At 44.9% G+C, this 19,274-nt stretch overlaps 1 protein-coding gene across 1 annotated transcript; it reads right to left on the minus strand.

Moving 5' to 3' along the window:
• Positions 1 to 1,746: 1,746 nt before the first annotated feature.
• CTRC (chymotrypsin C (caldecrin)) lies at positions 1,747 to 10,950 on the minus strand. The gene is made up of 8 exons (XM_006883706.1): positions 10,911 to 10,950; positions 8,957 to 9,048; positions 8,768 to 8,865; positions 6,942 to 7,067; positions 5,282 to 5,418; positions 3,571 to 3,716; positions 2,705 to 2,857; positions 1,747 to 1,761 (listed from the first exon to the last, which is right to left on the minus strand). The coding sequence occupies exons 1-8, from the start codon at positions 10,948 to 10,950 to the stop codon at positions 1,747 to 1,749; spliced, it is 807 nt and encodes a 268-aa protein (XP_006883768.1).
• Positions 10,951 to 19,274: the final 8,324 nt, after the last annotated feature.

The following is a 19,274-nucleotide window of genomic DNA, read 5'->3' on the forward strand; positions in this document are numbered from 1 at the left end:
GTCACTTGTGCTTGCTGTGAGGCTGAACACTGTGACACGGATGTGTCAAATGCATTAATGGTTGGCTACCCAATGCGGACTGAGAGTGGGGTGGAGCTCCCTGATTGAACAAGCGTGGAAGGAGGAGTGGCGTCCACTTCCATAATAGCTTGCCTCTGGAAACCCTATGAACTTGGAGAAAGGATGAGAGACACCCAAGCGTCAAGGACTCTCCTTCATAGGGTCGCTATGAGTTGCCTGCGACTCGATGGAACTTAACAACAACAAGTCATAGTGACCATATGAACAGCAGATTGGAAACTTGCTCTGTCTTGCGCAGTCCGCAAGATCTCTGAATGCTCGAGCCCGTTGTCTTGGTCTCTGTGTTTATTTCCTGATGAGGGCCTTCTTGTCTTTCTCAAGAGAATGGACTCCTTCCTGAGAGTTGGCTTGGCACCTTGAATGTATGGAGGACATGGTCCCCACCGTCCATGAGCCAAAGTTTGATAGAGAACTGGAACAACCCACAGACCACTTAGAGGCTGCTCTGAACCTGAGCATGAGTCCAGAGGTCAGGATTAGAGCCTTTCTCACCCTGCTTCCATGAGAAGTCTACTGCAGAAGCCCTCCACAGAGAGTATGTCTTCAGAAGCACCCCAGATGGGCACTCCTGTTAGGAGTTCAGGGTTCCCACCTTCACTGGCCATACTTTCTTTTCATCCCACATGCCCTCCAGTCACCATGAGATAATCTCTCCCTTCTCTAAGTTCATGCATGTTTGGTCACTTCTTTCTTTCTTTCGTTCTTCTCTGGGCTTCAGTTTTCCCATGTGGCTAATACGTGAAATCTTTTCCAGCCTAACCCACTGTGATCTGTGTAGAAAGCACTGCTTTCCTCAAACCAAATCCCTGAAGGTTAGACTAGGGTCATCCTGCTCACTGAACCTCCACTCTGCTCAGTGTGGGCCTGAGGTTAGGACTCAAACACTTCTAGAACTGGAAACTAGGACACATAGCAGCTGTGGGGGCTGTGCTGGGTGGGGCAGCCTGCTGGGAAGCCCCTTCCTCAGTGAGCGAGCGGCTGTCTCTGAGCTCCTGGGCTGGCACCTCTGGGTTGGGAGTGGCTGCCTTTAGAGAGATCTTATTTTCCACCAGACCCCTCAATGGAAGCAGATCCAGAGAGAAAAAGATGTTCTGATGAGGGTCACAAATGGATGTGCCCTTCACGAATCCCCTCAGGCTACTCATAGCTTCCTGGGTGACTCCCAGTCTCACACCACTCCCAGCAGCTCGCCCTCAGCCAACTTGATGAGGCCTATCTTTGGATTCCCTGGAAAGGGACAGGTCCTAGAGAACTTTGGGACCCCCAAAACCCACTGCAATCAAGTCAGTTCTGTCTCCTACTGACCCGATAGGGCAGAGCAGAACTGCAGTTTCTGCATTTTTAGGGAAGCAGACTGCCCCTTCCTTCTATTGTGGAGCAACTGGTGAGTTTGAACTGCTGACTATTTGATTAGCAGTCAAAGGCTTAACCACTGTGCTACCAAGTTTTCCTGGTGACGCTCAGGGGAGGCATTAAAGCAAGAATAAACCAGATGTTCTGCTGAATAAGGAGGGGCAATCTCCTCCTGTACCACTCAGATCAGATTTGATGGTACATACACACAATAATAATAGTAGTAATAATAATAAAATAAAAATCAAGATGACTTGTGGCGAAAGGAGTTTATTGTGGTGGGAACTTGCTGTTGTGGATCCCAGGGACGCATCACAGCTGCATTTTCTGGGGGAGTAGAGAAGGATGTGAGGGATTGTAGGCATGGATCCCCTTCTGGGACAGTGTGAGGCTCAGACAGGGGAGTGGACACATGGGGGACCAGGCAGGGCAGTCTAGGTATTGACACATCAGCTTCATCTCTGCCTGGGGACCTGGACTCCCCTCAGTATCTCGGATTGCTGCTGTTACAAACAGGGGCTCAGAGGACATCCTCCCATCACCCGTGTTGAAGGCCCGAGCTCAGGGTGACCCCCAGGGTGATGAACAGCCATCCTCACCACCCTTCTCCTCTGCTTTATTGGAGCCATGTGTACTTTGAGGGTAGTGGTGTGGTGTCTGGGATCAGGACATAAGCATTTGCTTGGACGTCAGTGGACAAATGAATGAATGAATGGATGAGGTTAGCGCCTGTTTCCCCCACTACACCCAACTCAAGGGCTGCAGACAGTAAGAACTCCATCAATACTTCTACAACTAGCTAATGACTGACCGAATCAATGAGTGAAGATGTGAATGAATACTAAGTGCATGAATAAAGGAGTGATTGGGTAAGCAAGGAGGATTGGGGGTACAGCAGCTAAGTGCGTGGCTGCTAGCCTAGAAGTGGTGGTTTGAACCCTCCCGCTGCTCCACAGGAGAAAGACTAGGGATCTGCTTCCATAGAGATTATGGCCTTGGAAATTCTTTGGGGCAGTCCTATTGCCTACAAAGTCTAGAAAAAAGTCTGCCTACAGAGTCTAGAAAAACTGTTTTGCAGAGTCACTGTGAATGGGAATCGATTAGATAGCAATGGTGTTTTTTGTTGTTATCATTTTGTGGGTGTGCATATGAGCAAGCCTGAGTGGAGGTACACACGGAGAAGTGACTGAAGAAATGAGTGTGTGAGGGGAGGACTCACGTGGGGTGGGGGGCAGGGGGAGCTCACAGAAACCTGGAGGCAGGAACTCACCTCGTTGATCCAGTCGATGTAGGCAGACACGCGGGTGTAGACTGCGGGCTTCTTGGCGGTGTTGCAGCCCAGGCCGGAGCCAAAGCTGACGATCCCACGCACCACCCAGGAGCCGTTGTCCGCCTGGCAGTTCAGTGGGCCGCCAGAGTCCCCCTGCACCAGATCAGCTCAGTGTCAGTCTCCAGGCCTCCTCCAGAGGGAGGCTTTGAAAACAGGCACAGGGCTTCAAGAGCATCTGAGCTGACCCCTCAGTCTCCCTGTTCATGCCCCTGCCTGTTCCTGATGAGGGAGGTGAGGAGATCTGACTTGGTGCTGGCTTGTCCTAGTTCTCGGCGGGATCTGGCATGTCAGGAGAGTTCCTGGTTTGCTGTGTGATAATGTTAAGCTTCTCTGTGTCTCAATTGCTCATTTGTCTGGAACCCCTGTGTCTAAGACTCTGTGAGCTGTGTGGAGAGGAAATGAGGAGAGCTGTATGGAGATCTGAGAAAGTGGGAAAGGGGGATGTGGGGAGAGGGTTGTATGTTTGGGAGCAGGATGATTCCTGATGGTCTTAAATGCTTCTTGGTTTAGATCTTCTTGGGTCATATCTCTCTATGTCCCCTGTCTTCCTGGACTGATGGAGGTGGTGGCACAGTCTTTAGTGAAGATTTGTATACTTTCCCATTTGATAGATGGGAAAGCTGAGGTTCAAAGAGGTTAAACTGTTACAGTTAAACAGTGCTGAAGGAGGGTCTTCCTCTGATCTTGCTCAGTCCAGTGGGGGCACTCAAATGGGTCTCCCATTCCCCACCCTTCTCGCCCCCCTTCCTGGCCCCTTACTTGTCTGCTGGGAATAGGGAGAAGGCGCGCTGGGTCTGGATACTCACGTTACAGGCTGAGATGACACCATCACCACCAGCGCACACCATTGTGTCCTTCACCATGGTGCCCCACCAGTCAAGTCGGGTGCAGGTGGCATGGTCCACCACCGGCTGCAGGCCCTGCTGCAGTTCATCAGCGATGGGGCCATTGGCTGCAGAGAGAGAGCAGTGACTGAGAAATCAGCAGGTGTGTGGGCGGGATGAGCCAAGCCCCAGACTCATCATCTGCTGGGCCTTCGGAGGACAGGCTTTGGTGGGGGTGGTGAGGTCCAGCTGGGGCATTTTACAAACCACATGCAGGTTCCTAATTAAGAGATGATGAGTCTGTGGTCCTGAGCTGTTTGGGGCTGAGATTACTCTTGGGGCAGCGAAGGAGAGTGATTTGAGAATCAACCACAGAAAGTGCTCGAGGAAGAGCCATTGAGTTGAATTTCTTTAATTTGAATGCTATCATTCTAATTGCCAATCATTTCCTTGTAGGTTTTCCCCCTCTCTTTGATAAATATCAAATGTAGATTTATTCTTTTTTGATCTCTTTTTAAAGTAATTTTAATGAAAGTTTACAGAGACTTAGGGTTTCCAATCATTCATTGTTGCACTTTTACCTCTTTTCTAAGTAACACTCTCTATTAGCCTCTAGTTCTTCTGGAATTTTACTTCTATATATTTTGCTTTTTAATTCAGCTGGACTTTATTTGGGCAGCTGGTATACCATAAAAAAAGATCTACAATTGTTAAAGCAGTTGACTGCTATCTAAGAAGCAGGAATCTACTTCCTTAAAGGTTTGCAGCCCTCAGAACTCTATGGGGAAATTCTGCACTGCCCTGTAGGGTTGCTATGTTGTTACGCACCATGAAGTTGGAACTGGCTCATAGCTGACCCTCCAGCAGGTTTTCAGAGGCAGTAAATTGTATGGGAGGAAATTGCCCATTTTTCTTTGTAGATCGTTTAGTGGATTCGAACCCCATGCCTTTGGATTGGCTGTGCAGGTCTTTACCACTAGGTCATGGTACAGGGTTGCCAGGAGTTAGAAGCAACTAACTGGTAGAGAGTTTGGTTTTGGTTTTGGATGGCCTAGTGGTAAGAAGCTGTGCTGAAATCCCGAAGGCACACAGTTCTAATCCATCAGCTACTCTGTGGGAGAAGAATGGGCAATCTTCTCCTGTGTGGTTAACTGCCTCTGAAAACCCACTAGAGGGTCAGCTATGCATCAGTTCTGACTTGACAGTAAACAACAACAACAACAACAAAAGACTCAATACTGTCTCTTGCCCCATAGTTGATTTATTTTACTCAACAGGTACTTACATGGCTTACATGGCACTTGATATATGCCAAGTCCTGTTCTAAACAATTGACCATTTCTAATCCGTTCAATCCTCATACTTGTTAGAATGTCTACCACATAGCATGTGTTTAATAATTATGGTTATTATAAAGTTTAACAACATGTGAAGATATCTAGGCAAAAATGAAGAGTGATGAGCAAACTTGTGTGGCATGCTTGGGGTTGGAATGACTTCCTTCAGGAAGGCTCTCAAGATGTGCCAAGAGCTGTACTCAATGTGCTTGGCTGCTAATGGAAAAGTTGGAGGTTTGAGTCCACTCAGGGACATCTCAGGAGAATGGCCTGGAGACCTGCTTTGCCAGACTTTGCTACTAAAAACCCTTTGGAGAACAGTTTCACCCTGACATACACAGCGTTGCGGTACTCACTCCAGAGGCGGCCCCAGCCAGTGACATAGCAGGGGAAGTCGTGAGGCAGCAAGGAGCCTGCCTCTGGCAGGCAGGCCACCTGGATGGTGTCGCTCAGCTCCACCGGCTCCGCCAGCTTGATGAGGGCAATGTCATTGCTGGAATCCAAGCGAGAGGGTGAGTGAGCTGGGGGGGGCCCTGGGCTGTGAGTCGGGTTCCTCCATAAATGTCACAGACACCAGCTTCTTGTCGGCTGACAGATGTGCCAGGGAGCAAACAATCCACCATCTAACTTGACTACCCACCCCTTTTACTGGAAAGACTTAATAGAGAGAAGAAACCAGAGCTGAAGCTTTCCAAATCTCCTCTGTTATGTATAATCAGAAATTAAGCAAAAGCAAAGGGGAAGTTATTATCATAGAAGAAGGAGACTTAGGCTGTGGTTTTTATATTTTCATTTCACCAGAAATAAAGTGGGGCAGCACTAGGTAGATCCAGTTTGAGTCATCTTCTTGTTATTGTTAGAGGCTTTGTTTTCCCATCACAGTGCAGTGAATGACTTAATATGGCCTTTCCAGCGATACAGTCTGGAAACTCCCACCAAAAGACTGACTGGGACTATGTAAATTAAAGTCCTTGTGTTCCGTTAAGGGGACTTGGAGAGTTTGCTAATAACATGAATAAGGCGAATGGCACCTTTGCAAGGGTGGGGCCATGCAAATTAGGTATATGGAACCTTAATGAGGAGATTTTGCCATTAAAAACTTTGATGGTGACTTTGGTCATCCTGCTAGGTTTAAAAGACAGCCCGTTCCAAAGCAGAGAGAGCCCTCAGAATGCCACCAAGGAGAAATAGATGAGAATGGATTATGCTCTGTGGGCCCGAATTTCCTGCGCTGGGAACCTCCTAGAGCCAGGAGATGAGAGCTGTCACGTGGAAGACAGCAAGAGGTAACAGTGCAGCAGTAGTAAGAACGATAGTGGGGCGAGACAGCCGGAAGCAGGAAGGTGGCAGCAGGGCCTCTCAACCCATGAAACTAAAATTCATAGCACTTGCCCAAGAAACCTCCTAACAGAGCTGGCAGAAGTTGAGAGGCTCTCCTGACCAAGGAACTTGATTCCGAGTTGTTCCTGTTCCTTCTGAGTTGATCTCCATCCTGATTTGTACCCTGTTATTTCCCTAACCGAGACTATGCAGTGAACTGCCTAATATAAAGACAGGACAGAGAGTACTGGGGCATGGGGAGCAGTAGGTGGGACGTTTTTAACCTCAGCTTCAGGAACAAGCTTCGTGCTGATTTTTATGCAATGATTCACTTGACCTGCTTCTGGGCTGTGCGACCTGGGATGCACTCCCTAACCTCTCTGAGCTTTGGCTCCCTCTGTGGTGAGGGGTGGTATGTAAGGTGTGTATTGGAGTGGGAGCATGCAGTGAGCATGCTCAGTAAAGGTGAGTCTGGATCTCAGTGTATCTTCCTGGAACCCGTTTGGACGATGATGGGAGTGAGGGAGATGTCTAACTGTTTAGTATTTTGCCCGTTTGCATGCGTGGAACCCACTTGCTGGCTGTTCAAGCACAGGGCACCAGTGGCAGGGTGAAACAGGCTCTGTGGCTTTGTCTTAGGGAATCCTGTTTCTGCACTGCCCCCAGGACCTGAGCGCTGGTCAGGCAGACACTCACCGCACCAGGAAGGAGTTCCACTTCTCATGGACAAAGATGGTGTCCACATCCACAAACAGGGAGCCTTCCTCATCTTCCACCGCCAGGTTCGTCTTCCCCAGGCCCACGCGGTAGGTGCGAGTGTTGCTGGTGGAGGAAGCAGAAGGTCAGGGCTGATTTGTTGGCCCAGACCTGTGGCTAACATAGAAGAGTTCACACTGATCCTGGGCGTAGGGAATAGAGCCCAGCCTCAGTCCCCTCATTTGTAAAACCCTAAAACCACACTCGTTACAGTTGAGTTGATTCTGACTCCTGTCAACCCCACGTGTTACAAGGCAGAACTGCTTCTGAGCGTTTTCTTGGCTTCAATCTCTAGAAAAGCTTATTGCCAGGTTTTTCTTATGCAATCACTAGGTGGCTTAGAGCTACCAGCTTCTAGGTTAGCAGCTGATTGCAAACTGCTGGTGCTATGTACAAGGACCCTTTTCTCAGCCCTAAGTGTATCATCTAATAGTCCACATTGATAATACTAGAACATTGGTCCCAAGGCTGCTGTGAGAATAAACCAGTCCAAGTTACCATCACTTCTTGCCTGCATCATTTGCAAGCATGACCTAACTGGCCCCCTCCCTCCGTGCTGGCCTCCCTACTGTCTATTCTTAACCCAGTAATCAGTGGGAGTCTTCTAAAAGTTGACTCAGCCTCTGCTCTCCTTCAGCTAAAAACTCTCCCATCTCACCAGGATCAAAACCAAAGTCCACCCACTGTCCCCCACAATCAGCCCACCTGTTTCCTCTCTGGCACCCCTTCTCTTGTTCTGTCCCTCACATACTCTGCTCCTGCTGCATCAGGCATTATGATTTCATTATTTTTGCTATATCTTAAAATATCCAGTTATTATGGAGGTTAAAAAAAGGAACTTCTCCCATTTCTCTGAAACCAAAAGAAACTATTTGCTGTCAAGTTAATCCCAATTTGTGACCCCAGGTGTGTCAGAGTAGAACTGTCTTCTTGGGGTTTTGTGGCTCATTTTTCAGGTCACCAGGCCTTTCTTCCAAAGCACTTCTGGATGAATTTTAATCTCTAGTCTTTTGGTTAGCTTACTAAACATTTGGGCCAGCAAGGACTCCTTCCCTCAGCCACACCTTTTTAAACAGAGCTCCTCTCACTTTTGAGCCCTTTACTTCCTTCTTAGTTTCCATTACATCTTGCTGTGTTACATATTTACTTGTCTCATTGTTGTTCTAATACTAGACTCGAAGCTCCCTGACAGCCCAGATGTGATCTTCTTCCTTGACATATCCCCTGGCACATAAGAACTCCCATCAAACTTACTGCTGTCTAGTCGTTCCCAATTCACGTGACCCTCCTTCAAGTTTCTCAGAGCAGCCTGTAGGTTAGAACTGTCTGCCTTTGAGTAAGTGGTCCCACACTTAATAGTCTATGCCACCATGCCTCTTGCCATGTAGTAGGTGCACAATAAATATTTGTTGCATGAATAAATGCACAGTGTAGTTATTGGAAGCAAGCAGCTTGTCTTTTTTGGTAATATGATATTCTACGGGAGATGTTTAGATTTGCCTTAACCACTCCCCCAAACATTGCACTCCTACTGATGTTACTTTAAGTGCCTTCTGCATACATTATGCCATTTAGTCCCCAAAAGGAAAAATTGTGTGTGTGTGTGTGTGTGTGTGTGTATATATATATATATATATATATATATATTACATATTTATATTTTATATATAAAATCCCTATTTTTAGAACAAGGTACTGAGGCTTAGAGAGACTTTAGTAAAGCCTATCAGGTTTGTACTCTAAGGTGAGGGGGTGTCTCAGCTTACCTGATGCAGTGGGCGGCCGTGAGAACGAAGCTGCTGGCGATCAAGGTGCCACCACATGTGTGCCTCCATGTGCCATCCTTGAGGTACTGGAGGGAGATCTGGGGAGAAGGCAGACGTGCCACACGTCAGATCCTGGGGGACCCTCAGCTCCTCCCACCCCCACCTCTCACCTGCTAACAGCATGCTTACCTGCCAAGGCCAGCTGTGGGGAATAGCATCTTCTCCTCCTACCACTCGGGCCGATAGGTTGGGCAGGAAGCTGGGGACCCCGCAGCCGGAGGCTAAGTGAGTGGGAGAGAAGGGGCTCAGGTGACTGGGTTGGCATCCCCGCTCCAGCGGGAACAAGTGGGGTGAGACGGTGGAAAGAGCAACAGTTTTAGGTCTGGCAAACATGGGTTCACATTTTACGTCATGATTTTCTGAAAGCCATTTACATCTCTAGGTCTCAACTTCTCTTACTGCAAAATGGGAAGAATAGCACTAACCTCGTAGGTTTGTCCTGAGAACTAAATTAGACAATGCATAGAAAGCCTTAGCAAAGGACCCTGCATAGAGGAGATGCTTAGTACACGGAAGGAAATAAGGTGGAGTCTCGTGTGTGTGCACAGTGTCTGAGCACAATGGTGTCCTTCACCCTTACCTACTGGGACAACATGAATGTTGAATCCAGTTTTACAGAATTTTGCAGCTAGGAAGCTGTGGCGATCAGTCTAGAGCACTTAGATTCAAATTTTGGCTCAGCCACTTCTTAGTCAAGGGAGCTCTGGTGGCCTAATGACAAGAAGCTGCACTGCAATCCTGAAGGCTTGCAGTAGGAGGCCACCACCTGCTCTGTGGGAGAAGGATGGACAATCTCTTCCTGTGCAACTAACTTCCTCTGAAACCCGTTGGAGCATCAGCTGTAGGTCAGTTCCAACTCCACAGTACACAACAAAAACTACTCCTTAGTCAAGTGGTCTTGGGCCAGATACTGAGCCTCAAGGGAAGGAGCCCTGGTAGAACAATGGTTAAATACTCAACAGGTTACCAAATAGGTCAGCTGTTCAAACCCATCTGGTGACTACTTGGGGAAAAGATCTGATAATCTGCTCCCATGAAGATAGTACCCAAGAACGCCATAGGGAGCACTTGTATTCTGTCACGTGGGATGGGATCACTGAGTCAGATTTACGTCTACAGCACCTAACAACATCACCAACTCCCAGGGTTGTTGCAGGGGGTTCAAACTATCATGTGAAGAATTTAGCAAATGCCTTGGCATACAGTTGTTGTTGTTAAGTGCCATTGAGTCGGGCACGATGCATAGTGACCCTATGAATGAAAGATCTGAACCCTGCTCTATAGCTGCCATCCTTTCTCTAATGTTCATAGAGTTTCCAGAGGCATGTTGTTTAGGGAGTGGATGCCATTCCTGCTTCCAGAACTGTCTTAATGTGGGAGCTCCACCAAACACCATCCACCATGGGTAACTGTTATGGCATCCAACATACCAGTGGCACAGTGTTCTGCGTCACAGCAACTTCAAGTTACCTCACTACAGCAAACTGACAGACCAGTTCTGTACCACTTAGAAGAATGTTCTTCCCAAACATACAGTAAGCATACATACAGTAAACATGAGCTTCTATAATCACTGTTGCTACCTGGAAGGACTTTTAATCCAGTGCTCTCACTTCCCAAACAAATCCCTGAGATTAAGAGAGCTAAAGTGACATGTCTACGTCCTACAGTGAGTAAGTGACATTTAAGCCAAATCCTTTGATTCCTAATCTGATGGAATGTCACTAAAATAGTGACGAATCCTCAAGGGAGAAATGTTACTGCCAAAGATAGATTTGGATGGTCCATGGAGTGCATCTGAGATGTGGCATCTGCTGTGTCTCTGGCCCCATGCTGGGTGGTTTCCACACCAAATTTCCCTTCCTTACTTTGTGTGTGTGATCATTCATTGACTAGTTTGTCACAGAGCAGGAAAATGACTTGTCTGACACACAGTGAGTCAGCAGCATCTGAGGCAGCACAGGACCCTGCATTATTTTTCAGGACCCCTGGGGAGCTGAGGGCCCCTGGCTCTGCCCTTTTCCCAGGATGCCATCCCACATTCACAGACAGAAGCTGCAGCCCATCCCCAGCCAGAGCTTACCGCAGGCCAGGAGCGCAGCAAGAACTGTGATGCCCAGCATGCTGTGAGTGTCCACAATGAGTGGCCGGCGAGGAGGCATGAGGACACATTTATACAGGCAGGAGGGGAGTGGGGCCCACCTGGCCAAGGCTGAGCCACTCCTTGGTGGAACAAGGGGAGGAACCTGTTCTGACAAGGCTCTTTCCCTGACCTTGGATAGTTACTGTTTAATTTGGATCTGGCTTTCAGGTGTAGATTTTCCTAACATCATGACGCAGAGCTAAACTCCAAGGTTTGTGGGCTTTCTGGTGCCCCTTCAACTCTGGCTAAAGAAGCCCTGGTGGTGCAAGGCTTACATACTTGGCTGCTAACTGAGGCTGCTAAGGTTGGTGATTTGAAATCATCTGCCAGTCTGTGGAAGCAAAGCCCTGATCATCTGCACACGTAAACATTATTGACTAGAAACCCTATGGGAGCAGTTCTCCATTGACCTATTAGACTATTATGTAATGGAATCAGCTCTATAGCACTTGAAAGCAACACCACCACTCTGGGTAGAGTCAGTTCTCATTATCTCCCATTTCATTCATTTCTTGGTTATCATTTATGGGCAGCCAATAGATTTTTATATCATCTCACTTAATTCTTCCAACAATATGAAGGCGGTACTGTTGTCACCTATTTCAAGATTAAGAAGCTGGGATTCAGAAATGGTAAATGACCATCTAGGATCACATGACAGCAAAGCTGGGACTTGAATTCAGTATTTCTAGCACTAGTTCCAACACTAGTCCAAACACCATGTTTGGTAAAGAAATCCTCAGCGAGTTGGATCAACCAACACAATAGGTGCAACAAATACACCAATGATCATGAAGATTGTACAAGACTGGGAAATGTTTTGTTCTATTGTTTACAAGGTCATCATGAACTTAAGAGAACCACAACCACCATTATTGCCACAATCACCACCACCACCACTATCACTCCCCACCATTAATACCACCATCTCCATTATTACCACCATCACCACCACCACCGTCACCATTACTACCACCATAACCACCACCATCATCACCATTAGTACCACCATCACCACCACCACACCATTACTACCACCATAACCACCACCATCACCATTACTACCACCATAACCACCACCACCACCACCATCATCACCAATTCAGAGCTTCAAACTGCTGTTATACACTGCTCCTTTCTACGTCACTCCAACTCTCTGCAGTTTTTTGTCTTTTTCTTTTTGCTTCATTTAGCTAAAAATATTGCCTGGACTCAGGGCACATTTTGCATCCCAGTACATACTGAGGGTCAGTCAGACCCTGAAAGGTGTTTGGTTGACAAAATTCCTCCCAGATATCTATCTATCTATCTATCTATCTATCTATCTATCTATCTATCTATCTATCTATCTATCCCCTCAGTCTCCCTACCTAGATTCTGTGTGATTAGCCTTTCTAGCCAGATCTCCAGAAGTTTGGGATCAACCCATCTTTTGGAACTTCTGGTTTAATCCATTCTTCCACAATTAAGTCTGATAATATTTGGTGAGACTCTGCTCTTCTTCCCCTTTCCATGCATGACTCATTCTCCTTGGAAATAGTTTTCTGATCTGAGCTCACTGCTACCTTAGGAATCATTTTCTAGTAAAGTAGAATGCTATGTACTCTACTGTTAATTCAGGTTATTTGGGGGTGTGTTGTTAGTCTAAAAGTTGGCATTTTTTTTAGCCATTACAGGTTAGCTCCTCTGGTCTCCAGCTACCTTAACTACAAAAATGTGGTCTTGCAAATTATCAATAGCTGTCAGACCAGGATAAGAGGAAGAGTGCTTCCCACACTGAGCAGCAAGACTTGGGGCAAGCAAGGCTTGTGGCAACAAGACCCTGGTGAAAGCAAGACCCTGGTGGTGGAAAGACTGTACCATTGCTATGGACAAATGGTGGCAAGATGTGACCTGAGGCTTCTTACATTTTTGCTGGCCACAGTTAAAGGTTTGGCTGTTCTTGCTGTTTGAAGGAAAAGCTGACTTATAACTGCTTTGAGGCAAACCTTGTTGGATGATTTGGATTTGACTGCTGAACTGATAAAAGAGCCTGGACTTATTGAGGAATTGTGCCTTGGAACGGTTGAGCAAAAGCCTGAACTTATATTGTGAGATATTCTTTGCCTTCTCCACTCTCTTCCCTTATAAACTTCATTGTTGCTACCGTGACTGTGAGTCTGCGAGTCAACAACAAAGAAACAAACCTCTTACTGTTGGTGTGACTCTAGAGGCACCATGGGGCTGGGCTAGGGAGTCTATCTGCTTTCTGCTCTGGGGTGTGCTATTCTTACTCCTTCTGGCCCTTTCAGAGACACTTAAGGCCTCGTGCCTCCATGTTCAGTTTTCTGTTCTTCTTTTGAGATGTGGTGTCAGAAGTGGGATTCGTTGTTTCAGACTCACAGACTCATAGTTTATTTTTGTGAATGTGGGGCTTGGGAAGATATACAGTTAGAAAGGTTATTATTTATTTCTATGAAGAGGGGGAGAAAACCAAAAAGGTGACTGTTGCTGTTACTGAGGGGGAAAGAAAAGCTGAGAAGTTGCTTTATGGCCCTACACAAAAGATTATGAAGTCGGATTAAGATTATTCTAAGAATTTTTATTTAGAAAACTATGTATGATGCTTCCACCCCTTTGTATGTCATAATGTTATGCTGAACTATATAATAAAAATGATTAATGTTTTTGCTGATTTAATGCTAAGATATATTGAAATGATTAAGGTTTTTGTTGATTGGGACATACTGTAATTAAAGAGAAAATGTTAGCCAGTTGGATAGTAATAGGATATTAAAAAAAGGAAATTAATTTGGATTAAAAGAATGTTTATAGTAGTAGAATTTGACACAGAATATGGAGCTTAACTAAGAAAGATTAAACTCCACCCAATATTCTGAAGAGTTACCTTTGAAAGTAGACAAACAGAAACAGGCTTTTTCAATAAACTAAGGAAAAGTATAATTACTGCTTACCTCATGGTGAGCACCTGAGTCTACTTGATAAGAGGAAGGAGGAAGCATTAGAACCCTTTCTAGGACTTTCAAAGTTAAAGGAAGCTGGCAAGTATGTTCCACTCATGGTATACATCTGGGTCCACTTGATGGAAGTGGGAAATACATAGTAATAAAGAGGCTGAATTTGGACTGTTCCTTCAGCACTGTCTACTAACATGATAAATGGATAAATGAAGAAAGGTTACTGCTTTGTGGAGCAGGGAGTCCTGGGAATCCCTGATGTGCTTGCTGAGTTGGCCCATGTGAGCCTAAAATTGAGTAAGGGACCACCAGTAAGTTTGAAACAGGAAGATGGGTGGACTCCTGAGTTGGTGGCTGATCCCCATTTGAATCTAGCCACTGAGGCTAGATGGCTGAGGATATGTTGACCAAACCCAAACAGATGAAGAGAAGATGTTTCATTCTGAGAACTACTGTTAATTGCTGTGACCTGATGATGTGTTCTGGGCCGTATCTTTGTTTATAGATGCAGATTCAACAGAATTTAACATAAGATGCTTCAGAGAAAAAGACATGCTTGCTTCTTCAGAGTACTGGTTTGATAAGACTGTTGTTCTTAGGTGTTATTGAGTTGAGTACAACTCATAGTGACCCTATGAACAAAAGATATGAACACTGCTCCGTCCTGTACCATCCTCACACTTCCTGACATACAAGAATCCATTGCAGCAGTCACTGTGTCAGTTTACCTGGTTGAGGGTCTTCCTCTCCTTTGCAGACCCTCCACCCTTCCCAACATCGTGTCCTTCTCCAAGGAGTAGCACCTCCTAGCAACATGTCCAAAATGTGTTGATGCCTTTGAGCTGTGGTGTTGGAAAAGAGCACTGAACATCCCATGGACTGTCAAAAGAATGAATAGATATGTCTTGAGAGAATGCAATCAGAGTGCTCCTTGGAGGCAAGAATAATGAGGCTTTGCCGCACATGCTTTGGACATGTTGATAAGACTAGATAAATTAAAAATTTGCTATCTAAAATAGGGGAATTACGGCATAAAGAATAAAGCAGCTGGCTCATATATTTCCCTAAATATAGCTGAAGGTGAGGGGAAGGCTGATCCTTCAGATAATGAGAAATATTGGTTAAGAAAAACCAGAGGCCCATCAACAAATAAATGGATAGAGAATCTCTGGTATATTCATACAATGGAATACTATGCAGTATTGAAAAACAAGGAACTCATGAAATATTATGCAAAATGGGTGACCCTGGAGGACCTTATGCTGAGTGAAATATCTTAGTCTCAAAAGGACAAATATTGCATAGAGCCACTGTTGTAAAACGGAACTGACATCGGGGGTGAGGGAAGACAGAGAAGGAGAGGATGAATGATGTATACTGTGTTGAAACAGATGAGGGAGAGAACAGTTTAAAAGGGAGGGATTGCATAACAATGAAAGAATTTTTCTTTTACTTTTCAAAGAGAAGAGTGAACTGGGAGGGGTGGAGGTTGGGCAGGGAGAAAAGAGCAACAATGTATGAATGGAAATCCAAAGTCTCTGTAAACTTTCCTTAAAATTAATAAAAAAAGAAAAAGAAAAGCCAGAGGGTTGGCTGTGGTGTTAGCCTAAAAGTTGTCTTTTTTTAGCCATTAGTTAGGCTTCTCTGGTCCCCAGCCACGTTAACTACAGACACACAGTCTTGCAAATCAGCATCAGTTGATAAGAGAAAGAATTCTTCCCATACTGGGCAGTGAGACTTGAGGCAAGTAAGACTTGAGGCAAGGAAGGCTTGTGCTGGCAAGGCCCTGGTGAAAACAAGACCCTGTGGATGGAGAGACTGTGGTTTTGCTGTGGGCAAATGGTGACAAGGTGTGACCTGGGGCATCTTGCATATGTGCTGGCCACAGTTAAAAGTTTGTCTGTTTTTCCCAGATATATTTGAAGGAGAAACTGACTTAAAACTGCTCTGAGACAAAACTTGCTGGATGATTTGGATTTAACTGCTGAACCGAAACCTGGACTTGAAACCTGATAAACTGTGCCTTGGAACTGTTGGGCTAAAGCCTGGATTTGTATTGTGAGATATTCTTTGCCTTCTCCACTCACTTCCTAATAAACTTCATTGTTGGTACCATGACTGTGAGTCTGTGAGTCAGCAGTGAATTAAATGAACCTCTGCTGCTGGGGCTCTAGAGGCTCCATGGGGCTGGGCTACGGGCTCTTTATCTGCTTTCTGCTCTGAAACAGTGAGGGGCTGTGCTATTCTTACTCCCTCTGGCCTTTTCAGAGAGACACTCATGGTCCTGATTTGGAGAACAGCTACTGGTCACTTTTGAAGCTGTTGGCAAACTTCCATGTTTTGAAACAGTTACCAAGCATGACCTGTTACGTAAAGCAGCAAGAACCCATTGTCCCCAGAGAAACCTGACGTCACCATAAGTTCACCTGCAGATGCTGAAGATTGACTATAGAATGCTTTGCTTAGGGTTTGACGATACTCTCAGAGGAAAGAAAACTCAGGACATCACTTCCTAACTATGTAACCTTAGCTAGTGACTCAAACTGTGCTGCTTCTGAGAGCAAAAATGGGACCTGTCTCATAGGATGATTGGGAAGACTGCCTAGCATACGAAGAAGCATTACGTAAGTGCTTGCTGTTATTTTTTTATTATTCTTGTTATCTGATTATTAAGAGAAGCTTGAATAGACCTTGCTATATTGTTATTGTTGTTGGGTACTGTCAAGTAGGAACCAACTCATAGCTGACCATCTGGTGGGTTTTCAGAGGTAGTTAATCACATGGAAGGAGACTGCCCATCTTTCCCTCACAGAGCATCTGATGGATTTGAACTTCATGACTTTGGGATTGTAGTACAGCTTCTTACCATGAGGCCACCAGAGCTCTCTAATTTTATTGTTGTTATATGCCATTGAGTCGCCTGTGACTCATAGTGACCCTAAGTACAATAGATCTGAACCCTGACTTATCTTGAAACAGTCTTACTGTCTCCAACACACCTACTCTCATTATCTCATTTACTGTGTCAATCCATTTCATCCAGGGTCTTCCTCTCCTGTACTGTCCCTCTACACTTCCAAGCATGATGTCCTTCTATAAGGACTGCCCCATCCTGGCAACATGCCTCGAGTATGTGAGACAGAGTCTCAAAATCCTTATATCCAAGGAGCAGCTTGGTTTCATCCTCTCTAGTATAAAACTATTTGTTCTCTTGGCAGTCCATGGTATGTTCAATACTCTTCTCCAGCACCACAACTCAAAGGCATTAATCCTTCTTCTATAATCCTTAGTTATTGTCCAGCTCTCTGATGCATAGCAAGTAATTGCAAAGAGCATAGCATGGATCAGGTGCACCTTATTATCTAGACTGACATTACTTGTTCTTCAGCACTCTGGAGAGATCCCCAAGCGCAGAATTTCCCAGTGAAATGCCTCTTTTGATTTCCTGCCTACTGGTGCCAAGAGTGTTGATTGTGGAACCAAGCAAGCTTAAATTGCTAACAACCTTAATATCTTCTCTGTGTATCATGATGCTGCCAGTTGGCCCAGTGGTGAGAACCTTTGTTTTCTTGATGTTGAGTTTCAATGCATATTGAAGACTGCAGTCCTTTACCTTATGCGTCTCAGGTCCTCCTCAGTTTTGGTAAGCAAAGTTGTGTCATCTGCACAGCACAGGTTGTTGATGAATCTTCTTGCAAGCCTGATGCCACATTTCTCCTCATAAAGTCCAGCCTCCTGTATGATCCGTTCAGCATATAGATTGAAAAGGTATGGAGATAAGACATATCCCACTCTTTTCCTGATTTGGAACAATGCTGTGAGTTGTTGTGTACCATCAAGTTAGAACCAACCCATAACTGACCCTCCAGTGGATTTTCAGAGAATTGTATGGGAGGAGATTGCCCATCTTTCTCCGGTGGAGTAGCTGGTGGATTGCCAGCACAACTCCCTACCACTAAGCCACCAGAGCTCCCTTGAGCTGGAACCCTGAATTTGGCCTTTTAAATTCCTGAACTGTTAGAGAATAAATGTCTGTCTGTTAAAACTATCTACTTGTGGTATATCTGTTGTAGCAGCACTAGATAACCAAGACAAGGGCCCTTCTCTTTTTTGCTGACTTTACCAAGCCTGAAGCATGATGTCCTTCAGGAGGGACTTGTCTCTCCTGATAATGTGACCAGAGGACATCATCTTGCTTGTAAGAAAAAACACTCTGTATGTACTTTTTTCTAAGACATATTTGTCCATTTTTCTGACAGTCATGGTAAAGTCAATATTCTTCATTCACCCTGTAATTCAAAGGCATTAGTTCTGTAGGTTTTTTTATTCATTGTCCAACTTTCATATGCAGATGAGGCAATTGAAAATACTATGACTTGGTTTAAGGGTAGCTAAGTCCTCAAGGTGACATCTTTGTTTCTGAGCACTCTAAAGAGGTCTTTTGTTTTTTATTTGCCCTATGTAACAAGTTGTTTAATTCCCTGACCATTTCTTCCATTGGTATAAAATGAAATAGTTGTTTTCAGTCTTTTCTCTATCATGAGGTTTCTTGTTGATCCGGTATTGAGGATTTTTGTTTTATTTATGTTAAGGTATAATCCATAGTGAAGGCTGCAACCTTTGATCTCCTTTAGTAAGTCTTATCCTTTTTAACAAGCAAGGTTGTGTCATATATATGCATATCACAGGCTGTTAATGAGTCTTCCTGAAATGCTGATGCAGCATTATCTTTCCATATAGTCCAGTTTCTTGTATTATTTGTCCAGCATACATATTATAAATACAGTTTGTGAGTATGGTGAAATAAATACAAATATGGAAGCAGGAGTGGCATCCACTTACTAAACAGCATGTCTCTGGAAACTCTATGAACTTTGATAAATGACAATAGTTATAGAAAGGCTTCGGGCCTTTTGTTCATGGGGTCACTATGAATCATGCTCAGCTTGACAACAATCAACAACAACAACATGGAATAAATATGGTAAAAGGATACAACTCTGACACATACCCTTCCTGATTTTAAACTCTGTAGTATCTCTGTTCTGCTCACAAGACTGTCTCTTAGTCTATGTACAGGTTTAATACCAGTATAATTGTTTTTGGAATTCCCATTCTTTGCAATGTTATCATTAATTTTTTATGATCCATAGCCAATGAAACACAAACAAACATTTTTCCGATAGTCTCTGCTTTCAGCAAAGTTCCATCTGACATCAGCAATGACATACCTCATTCTATGTCCTCTTTTGAATCTGGCTTGAATTTTTGGCAATGCCCTGTCGATGTATTTCTGTAATTACATTTGTGTGTGTGAGAGTAATTGCTTTTTTAAAATTTAATTTTA

This window comes from Elephantulus edwardii, unplaced genomic scaffold (genome assembly GCF_000299155.1).
Source record: "Elephantulus edwardii isolate Elephantulus edwardi_28Jun2011 unplaced genomic scaffold, EleEdw1.0 scaffold00028, whole genome shotgun sequence".
Classification (NCBI taxonomy): domain Eukaryota; kingdom Metazoa; phylum Chordata; class Mammalia; order Macroscelidea; family Macroscelididae; genus Elephantulus; species Elephantulus edwardii.